The sequence below is a fragment of the Cnephaeus nilssonii genome, assembly GCF_951640355.1.
Source record: "Cnephaeus nilssonii genome assembly, chromosome: 15".
Taxonomy (NCBI): Eukaryota; Metazoa; Chordata; class Mammalia; order Chiroptera; family Vespertilionidae; genus Cnephaeus; species Cnephaeus nilssonii.
This window is the reverse complement of record NC_137086.1, coordinates 61,664,774-61,674,936: the sequence shown is the minus strand read 5'-3', so window position 1 is coordinate 61,674,936 and position 10,163 is coordinate 61,664,774. Positions and strand designations below refer to the sequence as shown.

The 10,163-nt window shown below is 51.1% G+C and overlaps 1 protein-coding gene across 1 annotated transcript in view; it reads right to left on the bottom strand.

Annotated features, from left to right (window-relative positions):
• Positions 1 to 3,079: 3,079 nt before the first annotated feature.
• CNNM4 (cyclin and CBS domain divalent metal cation transport mediator 4) overlaps positions 3,080 to 10,163 on the bottom strand; it is a 35,639-nt gene continuing 28,555 nt past the window's right edge. Inside the window, exons 6-7 of the mRNA XM_079792548.1 lie at positions 5,854 to 6,035; positions 3,080 to 5,588 (exon numbers count right to left, since the gene is read on the bottom strand). Coding sequence (XP_079648674.1) covers positions 5,391 to 5,588; positions 5,854 to 6,035 — 380 coding nt within the window. The 3' untranslated portion in view covers positions 3,080 to 5,390. The remainder of the gene's footprint in view (positions 5,589 to 5,853; positions 6,036 to 10,163) is intronic.

Here is a 10,163-nt window from a genome sequence, read left to right as displayed (position 1 = left end):
GAGGCTTGTTGATGGCTTCTGACCCGCTCTAGTCCCGGGAACGGAGACAGCTCTTGCAGGAAAGGATAGAAACACAGGAGATCACTACCCCCTGGGGCCTTCGCCGCTACTTCATGTTATTTTCCAGGAGAAAAGTGAAGCATGACTCGGCGGATGTTGGGTCCCAACACGACCTACCTAATACCGCGTCACCCTCCCAGGTCACCACCCCAGCCACATTCGGAGACTGTCAGGAATGCCCGACCTATCAGCTCCACTTCTGGTTCTTCCTTGGTCTTAGGCTTCCTGAGGAAAGGACCTATCAATCACTCATTTTGTTGGGAAACCTTTGGACAATTGGAGCCATTTGGATCACACAAATGGTCATTTGACTGTCAATATCCAAAGACAAAATCCAGCACAGCCCTGGCCGGGTGGCTCAATGGAGCCTCGTCCTGTACACCAAAGGTTTCCGGTTCAATTCCCATCAGGGCGCATACACAGGTTGTGGCTTCAGTTCCAGACTGCACTGCGGGAGGCAATCAATAGATGTTTTTCTCTCTCCTCTTTCCTCTCTCTATAAAAAAATATATGTGTGTGTGTGTGTGTGTATATCCTCAGGCAAGGATGAAAAGAATATATTAGACAGCTTATATTTAAAGAGTTATCCTTTAAAAAAAAAAAAGAATCCAGCACAGGGTAAAGCTGCTCATGGAGTACTCTCCTGCTAACAGTAGAGGCCTCTACTGTTCTTCAGGTTCCTCGTTGACCCTCCCTGGGCCATTTTCACTACTGGTCATTTGGTTCAAGACATTTCCATGTTTTATCCAAATATTTGAGTTTTAAACCCATAACTACTGTGACTTCACTGGCTAATTCCTGCTTACTTCTGGTCTGCAAATGTCACTTCCTCCAGCTGGTCTTCCTCCACCATGTAGACTAGGTTGAGTCAAGGTTATGAGAGCTAGGTGCTGCTCCCCCAGAGCATCCAATACTTACCTATCGTGGTAAGTTCACTCATTCAGTAAGTATTTCCTGTATTGAGTGCCTGCAATGTACCAGGTCCTGTTCTAGTGGTGGGACTATCTGTATATACAAAAGCCTAAGTGACCAAACGACCAAATGACCCAATGACTATTCGCTATGACATGCACTGACCACCAGGGGGCAGGTGCTCAACGCAGGAGCTGCCCCCTGGTGGTCAGTGCGCTCCCACAGCGGGAACTCCGCTCAGCTGACCCACCTGTCCCAGCAGCCCACCACTCACTCCCTCAGTAGTTCTGTAGGTCCAATCTCTGGAGAATGTGCCAAGCACTGATGGGCCAGTGCCACGGGCATGATCCCAACAGCGACGCTGGCCTCCTGAAAGTCAGCCTCGGGCACCATGGCCGCTTCCCCTCCCTAAATGCTCCGCAAGGAAGAAACATATAAAAGTGTCCACCAGGTGGCTCCCGACACCCAGTGTGAACATCAGTGGGAAGGATCCCCTGGCCTGCAAGGGCGTCCCACCCACAGCCCTGGAGGGCTGAAGGCATCCAGGCCCCACCCCCACCCCCACCCCCCTTGGGCGAATGCCAGACACAGGGCTCTCCCAATAACGACTGACTGGGCACGAGCCTGTGGCAGGTGCAGCGGGGCCCTGATGAGCAGGAGCGGCAGGCGGCGTTGGACTGCCGGTTTTGGCCTGATCCCCGCAGGCCACCCTGAGGGACCCCACCTGTGCACAATTTCATGCACCAGGCCTCTAGTGTGTAAATAAGAAAGTCCCTGCTCTCCTGGAGCTTAGGTTCTAGTATAGGGACAACAGGAAATGCACAAATCATATTTTAATATCCTGCAGTAAGTGCCATGGAGAAAAACAAGACAAGAGGAGACAAGGATTAGGACCATGCTGTTTTATGTGGGGTGATCCAGGAAGGCTTCTCCAAGGTGACATTTGAACAGGTCTAAACCAAGCAAGGAGGTGAACCCCTGGGGGCAGAGTGTTCCAGGCAGAGGAGACAGCAAATCCAAGGGTCCTTGTGTGACTTTCTCCCTGAGAGGGTTTTCCTCGTTAAACTCACTGAGGGGTTGGTGGCACCTGGCAGCAGGGGCTCTAACATGTGGAACAGATGGATGAATGATACTCTTCCCACCTATACACAGCTTTTTGCATTTGTTTTTTCTTTTACCTGGAATGTCCTTTCTAGCTACCCAAGTACCTCCCTTTTTTTAAACATCCCCCCAATTTGGCAACGTTGTTAAGCCTGTCTAGCTTGGCCAAGGCACCTTTGGGCACTGTGAGAGTGGGTGTAGTGAGTTCACTCTCGGGTGGGCTCCTCAGAGGATGAGCACTCCCACTTTGAGACCAAGAGGCAACTGCACATTATAAAACAATGTGATCCTATGTTTGGATCAAGCTCCTTTCTCCATCAGCCCCCAGGGGAAAGAGGAGAGGCAATCTGCCCATTCCAACCGCCCCCTTCAGTACCTGTACCCAGAAGAGCCTGTGGTGTCCATTTTACAGGATTCCTAATTGTGGCAACTGAGCACATTTGCCATGTATGTCTAGCAGCTCCTGTGAGGACAGCCTTCATTACTAAAGGTCTGGTTCACGAAATGCGTGCACGGGTTGGGGAGGGGTCCCCTCAGCCCAGCCTGCACCCTCTTGCAGTCCAGGAGCCCTCAGGGGAGGTCCCACTGACGGCTTAGTCAGACATCCTTAGCACTGCTGAGGAGGCGGGAAAGGCTCCCGCCACCACCGCTGCACTTGCCAGCCTTGAGCCCAGCTTCTGGCTGAGCGGTGCTCCCCCTTGGGAATGCACTGACCATCAGGGGGCAGCTCCTGCATTGAGCGTCTGCCTCCTGGTGGTCAGTGCACATCATAGCAACCAGTTGTTCTGCTGTTCAGTTGATTTGCATATTAGCCTTTTATTATATAGGATATTTTTAAAATTACATTGCTGCTGTTTTTCACTGCAAAACAATTCCAGAATACTTGTCTCTTGCCATGACACAGTGACAGCCAATCACAATCACTTCTATTTCTATGACAGTTACCGAATACTGACTGAACTTAAATAGGGAAATTGTAGACGCACCAAGATTTCATGTTTCATTTTTTTATTACCAATCAAAAATAAATTCCATATATTGTTTAGCAAATATTATCATTGTTTTGTGACAAAAGACACAAGAGTCATAACAACAAAACTCCCCGAGAGTCAAACTCATAACAATGCCAAAATAAATCACAAATATATACAAATTAAAATCTTATGCAAAATAAATATGTTACTTGCTATGGTGGCTGTGACTTGCCTACCCATTTGGAGGCCATCCCTCACACAGGAAGACATGCAGGGATGGGCCAATTCCAGGGTAGAGCTCAGCCCAGGAACCAGAAGTTGGAATAGGAAGTGAAAAATTGCACTGGGAGGAGGAAGTCATCGGACCAGTAATATTTGGAAATAATTACGACCCTTTGCAAGAAGTGATTATAAATGGGGAAGGGAAGGACGGGGGGAGGGGACAGCTGTTGGTAGTAACTGTGTGTGCAAAGAGGTAGCGTGGAAGTGTGCGCACCGGCTTTTACTTCACACACACTCACTTGGTTCAGGCCAATGTGCTTGGCCCTGCCTGGCACTCAGGTCTCAAAAACACAGCTTTGCAAGCTTCCATGTGGACTCAGAAAGCAAGCTGTGCGTGTAGAAAACTAACGGGTTTCCCCACAGGGAACAAAAAGGTCCAGTGTCTTTTCTTCCTTCTGGCTGAGAACCCATGGGTATCACCACCTTCCCTCCAAACTTTTAGGAATAAATTCTGTGACTGGCCAGGGGTAGGCATACTTGGTGCAAAACATTTCCTGGTCTCAAGACTTAGGGTTCTCCAGGCACCTGAAGAGCAGAGCCCTTTAGGAAAGGAGTGAATAGACAGTACTCAGGGGAAGGCCTACAGTCTCCTGCACCTGATCTTGGGCAACTTTCCACCCGACAAAAGGGCCAACACGGACCTTGGTCCCGCAGCCTCCCCAGCAGTGGGAAGCCTAGAGCTGTGCAGCAGGCAGGGCCTGATTCAGCCCCAGGGAAAAGGTGCTGGGCAGGATTTCCTGTGGGCGTGGAGCTCTGTACCCCCAGCTTCAGCACAGGACAAGATGATGTCTCACACTAGGATTATGGACCTGGGGGAACGTGGCCACCAGCTGTGTGCCCTTGAGGTTGAAACCTTTCCTGGGTTATGCAAGTGTATAAATAGGCAGGTGAGCCTCAGCCACGGAGAAAGGGCATGGAGAACCTGCTTACGTTGGCTTCCTACACATCCTCGGTTCTCAATCCCCAAGAGACCTCGGGGTTTAGATTAGAAGTAGGGAGTCTGGAAAGCAGAGTTCAAGGGTCAGACTGGATTTTGGTTGTGGGGTGGGAAGGGGATGGTATTACTTGCTAACAATGCAAATACTCATGACTAGATTCCCTCCTAGAACCAAAAGGAGTATTGCAGACAAGTCACCTCTAATGTAGCTGCTGTCCCAACCCACGGGAAAGCCTTTGGTAAAGTGAGGGCAGCCTGGGGAGCAGGGGGGACAATCTGAAATGTGGGAGACGCTGCCTAACGAGTCAAGTCAACCCCATTCCAAGGGAACAGCTGTCCAAAGGGGCAGATATGAGGCAAAACAACGAAGCCAGGGTTGAGAGTCCCAGTGGCCCCAACCAGGAGAGCCCATCGGCAGAGTTTCAGAAATTCCTGGATCCAGCGAGTGACAGGAGCAGGGCTACTCCTCTGTAGCTGGAAGTATAATGCCCCTGATCACAGTTCCCCAGAATGCCTCCGCCTCGGCGACGTCAGACAAGCCTCCGTGCACATGTCCAGGCAGTTGTTCTCAATGCTATTTGGTTCTTTGCTTCCTGGGAAGCACTGTCTTCCTCCCAAGAGAAAATCTTCCTCCCGCAGCTGCTGGGACCCGTCTCTGGAGGACAAGGAGCAGGAAGAGTCGGCTCCCTGAGTCAGGGACATAGCCAGGTCGTGGCTGGGAGCAGATTATGGCTATTGCTTCCCGGGATGAGAAACCCCTTCCAAAGTTTTTGTGGGGAAAAAATTTTTTTTAAATAAAATCCTTAACCCTGTCTTCCCTTCCCCATTCCCTTCCCCAAATGATATTTCAAAAGAGGAGCAATAAGCCTAGTTTAGAAAGTCTCCAGTACAAAATCCGCCTTGTGGTGGTTGCTTGCCACCCACAGTCCAGGGCTAGGCAGCTGCTACTTCCGAGCTGCTCACAGGTCCCTGTCAGAGGCCAGCTTCCCCGCAGGCTGGGGGCCACCTGGCTGCTCAGTAAGATAGGCTATCTGCACCCCGTCTGGCCTGACAGGCTCCTTCTCTTCAGGTGGGCCCACTGGAGCGGCCCCCGCGGAGCTGGCGGGGGGCCCCGGGCCCTCCTGTCAGATGGCGTTCTCAGGGGAAGCTCTGTGCAGCGTGGCATTGCGCTCGTTGAGCAGAGTTGTGGTCTCGTCCACCACAGGCAGCTCAGGCTTCTCCGCCAGGTTCTCCGTGCAGATGGTGCACCCATCCAGGGGAAACTGAGGGCAGGTCTCCATCCGTGAGGCCAGCAGCCCATTCTGGTACTGTTGCCGCGTGATCTGCAAGAGGGAGCAATGAGAGTCAGTAAGAGCAGGAGCTGGGAGGCCAATTGCACCAGTGACCTGGGGAAGCAGGGCTGGCAGGATGGAGGCTGCAAGTCCAGGTGCAAGGATGTGACCAGGGGGGAGTCTCCGGAAACCTGTCACAAGAGTAAGCAGCAGGAGCAGGAGGACTCTCACGTGGGCCCTGTGCTCTGGGTGGTGGGGGAAAGAAAGAGTTGCTGGTTCCTGAGACAGTGATCCCCAAGGCTAGGGGAACACTCACCTTAATATACTGCAGGTCCATGAGCGCCCGGACACTGAAGTCAGAGATGTACTGGCCCAGGACAGAGCTGCCAAGCTGGTTGCTGCTGCCTGCCAAGGGGACTGGGCTCGAGAGGTCTGTGCGGTCCGGGCAACTGAGGGAGGCTGAGCGGCTCAGGCAGGTGGGGTGCGATGGGGAGCGGTCTGTGGGGAGAAAGAGGCTGTCAGGCCCCGACAGGCAACACCCTGGACTGTGGTGCCCTCCTGGCTAGCCCTGTCCCATGGATGCCAGGGGATGCTGCCCCCACTGGGAATGGGAACACTTCTTCAGGACAAGTCAAAAGCTTCAACCTCATCAAAGCAAACGAGTTAGTTTGTTTAGCAGTGTTGTGCAATACCTACTAAAAAGTCTAACAACAAAAAAAAAAAACACACAAAAAAAAAGCCAAAAAAAACCCCAAAGACTCAAAAGTTTATGGCTACAAAACCCTAACAACTGATCAGTCCAGGGCAGCACGATGGTTACCCTCGTGTGGCGGCCGCTCTCCTCTCAGTAACAGCTCATGTCAATGGACACAAACTGCATACCTTTAAATTATATTAAAAGAAAAATTACATAATTTGCACTCTCATCTCTCTCATACACACACCCCTCAACCTGACACCCTGCTCATAACTAAAAATGCTCTTAAGCCGACAAATATTTGTTCTGCACATGACCTGTTCTGTGTGGACAGTCCTACCCACTGTCTGCTGAGCCCCAGCCTGGCCGGGGGCAGGGGCAGCATGTTCCTTCCCCAGGAACTAGAGGCCCCAGATCGCCAGGCTTCCCATCCCAGCTGGTGCCAGTCCCCCTCCCGGAGGCAAAGCCTGGGCAGTGCTGGCGGTGCCTCTTCCCGCCACCAGCACAGCACAGGCCTCATTCCGCTGACTAACCAGGGCAGCGGGATGACTCAACCTCAAATGAGAAACACATTCCTTATTTTGAAAAAGAAACTGCACACATTATTGCGCTCTTATTTTTAAAAATATTTATAAAATAACGAAATCCACAAAGAAGTTAATTGTGAAGGCATGCTGGCTTGTTTAAAACAAACAGGAAATAAACTAAGCTGATATACTTAGTTAATTACTAAGTTACTAACTAACTACTAAGCCGTTCTAACAAATAGCTCAGTGAAGAGAGCAAACATCGGATGACTGAATGAACAATGGAGCTTTGACCAAGTGAGGCTGCATCAGAAATACACCATCTTTGAGCTTCAGTCAGAAAACAAGAAAAATATAGTCTGGTTATTCTACAATTGGGCAGTGTACAACCATTAGAGCAGGGCGGGGAAAACTTTCTTCTGCCAAAGGCCATTTGAATATTTATAACATCATTCGAGGGCCATATAAAATTACCAACTTAAAAATTAGCCTGCTATATTAGCCTAAATACTTAATTAACTCACCTCTAATGCCGTGGCAGGGCCAGACCAAATGGTTTCACAGGACTTACATGGCCCAAGGGTAGGACATTCCCACCCCTGCATTAGAGGATCATGTGCATGTATCACTTATTCTAAACTAAGTAACACCTCGGATTAAGTTCTAGAAGAAAACAAATACTGGCGAGAGCAACCTTTCACATTAATGGGAGCATTTGAGATCTTGCTTCCTGGCAACTGTCATCAGTTTAGTTCAAATAAACTCTTACAAAAACTAAAAAAAAACTAAAAACAAAAAAAACCTTCACATTAATTAGTTATTTGCTTTTAATTAATGCTTATTAACATGCCAGAACAGGAAATAAAAATTTAAAACCAACACAGATTGGTGACATGGCCTATTAAAAATAGAGATCCTAAAGAAAACTACAACAAAATATGAAGCATTTGTTCTGAATAATGAAACTATAATGCTTATTAATTTTTTTTACCCCCAATAAGCTATGTTACTTTTATGATTAAAACAAAGCAACATGTTTAACAAAAATGGAATTTTTAATTTGGTAATTCTACTTCTAAAAGAATATTCTAAGGATACAAGCTCAAACACCGATGACATTTTTCATAAAGAGGTTTACGTCATGGTATTATTTAGCATATAGACCCCCATGAATATGCATAAGGGGAATAACAAATGAAGGCACATCTGCCTGGTGGATTCTGCTCCCATATTACGTAAAAACATCAGGATTCAAACCCGGTATGCATAAACTCCTGGCCATATGTGAAACAAGAAAGTGCAGAAGAGGCAGAGGGAGGCTGGTCAGTGAAGGCCAAATGGCCCATCTTCTCTCATCAGACACCCCCTGCTCAGAGCCATTACCGACTTCCTGCTTCCCATCACAGCCAAAAGTGTGTTGTATTTGAAAGGGGCCTTTAACATTTTTTTTTAGAAGAGGATCAATAGTAAAGTGTGCTTTGGTGCAGTTTAGAAGAAAAAACCCGATGCAGGAATATAAAGTGGGAAAGGGTTGACTGCAGTGCTAGGCTCTCTGGCCTGTGGAGGCTCAGGAGCTGCTCTGGGTTACGCACTGAGCCTGGAGCTCTTAACTTCCTCAGGGCTCACCGGGCCGGGCCAGGGCTCTGGTGACAAGGCCAGCACCTCCCGCCACCATCTGCTGCCTTAGATCACGGGACACGGATACTGCTAGTGAGTAGGAATCAGTCTGGCCAGCACGTGCGTGCGTGCGCGCACACACACACCTTCTCAAAGACTGAAGAACCTTCAGGAACCCCTTCCAGGACCAGGGCAAAGCCATCCAGTAACTGAGCTCTAGGCCAAGCTGGCTCTCAAGTGTGAACAGGTGGGGAGCCCCAGTTCCTACTGGGACAGGTTAATGCAGCTGTGGTGTGTGGGCTCAGGCGACAGGTGGCAGTGCAGTGTTCCACAGCCATGCCATGTTACCTGGGAGCCAGGAGAGCAGGGAGTTCTGCTTGCCAGGCGGACACCCGACCTGGGATGAAGGCACTGGAGCGAAAGAGGAAAAGGTCAGTGCTGGGTGCGGTCCAGGTCAGGAGGCAGGACATGGAGCCACAGGAATGGGCTGGAGAAGCAGACCCTTGGGCAGTGAAGGGCTCAGTGGAAAAGGAGACACGACTTTGACAGGCAGGAGCTCGGGCAGACTCACGAGCCCTGCTCAGAGAAGGCCAGGTGCTGGCAGAGGGGCCCAGAGCTCCCACAGTGAATCCAGAGCCCAGAAGACACCCCTTTCCCTTCCGGCCACTCCAATGGGAACTGAGAGCCTCCAGGTCAAGGGACAGAGTGCAGGACCATGACCCAAGCCCCTGAGGCACTAGGGGCAGAGAGTGCCTGGAGGAAATGTCCCATGACTGAGCATCCTTCTGAACAAGATTTCCCCAGGCTGGATGCTAAGCAGTCCTCCCAGTGCCGCCAGTCCAAAACCCAGGTCCAGAGCCTGGTTTCTCCTCTCCCTTCCCCTCCCTCACAGGCCGGCTGGTGCTGGGGTTGGGGGGGGGGGGCGGGCGCAGAGCTGTGTCAATAGGCATGGATGCTCTGCCCCCCCCCCCCCCCCCCCCCCCCCCGCCACAGGGTCCTCTTTGTCAAAGGATAACAACAGGCGCAGCCGAGGCTCCTAGAAGCTACAGCACCTGCCTCATCGGTAGCCTGTCCCCCAGCACCAAAGTGGACTTCCACTCCCCAGCCCACAGCCACCCAGGCCCCTCTCGTAGTTGGGGTGTGTGTCCCAGTGAGTGAGGAGCTGTGCTGGCCCCTTTGGCAAGGGGCACCTGAGCTACCCAGGACTGGGGAAGCAGAGGGCACTGGGGTGGCCAGAGAGGCCCTTCCTTGGTCTTGCCATAACCTATAACCTCTCTTGGAGGTTGCCCAGTACCCTCTTGGGCCCAAGTCCCTTTATTCCATCACAACCAACCCTTAACCAAGAGGCAGTGGCTAAGCCATGAGAAACCAAACCTGCCTGTAACCTGCCCTGGCCTGGCTCCCAACCTCAGGCACTTGGGACGCCTTCACCCCAATCCCTTGGTTACACTCTCCCAGGCTTCATAGGCAAGACCCCACAGCCTCCCTCCACATGCCCACTCCCTCAACTCCCGCCTGCGGTGATGGCTAGTAAGGGTCACCATGGCCCGTGGGCCCACTGGCCCGTTCTACTCTCAAAGGCCATCGATAGCTTCTTGCTTCCTATCACAGCCATACACCATCGACTTTCTGGAGCTCCCCGACTCATCCTTACTCCCAGTCTTCCTCCCGCTGGCAGGCAGGCCTCCCCACCATCTCAAGACACACTCTCAGCTCCCTCCAGGCCTTTGTTCAGAATCCCACCCACCCCACCCCCTCCGCTGAATCATTGCTCTTCCAGGCCAC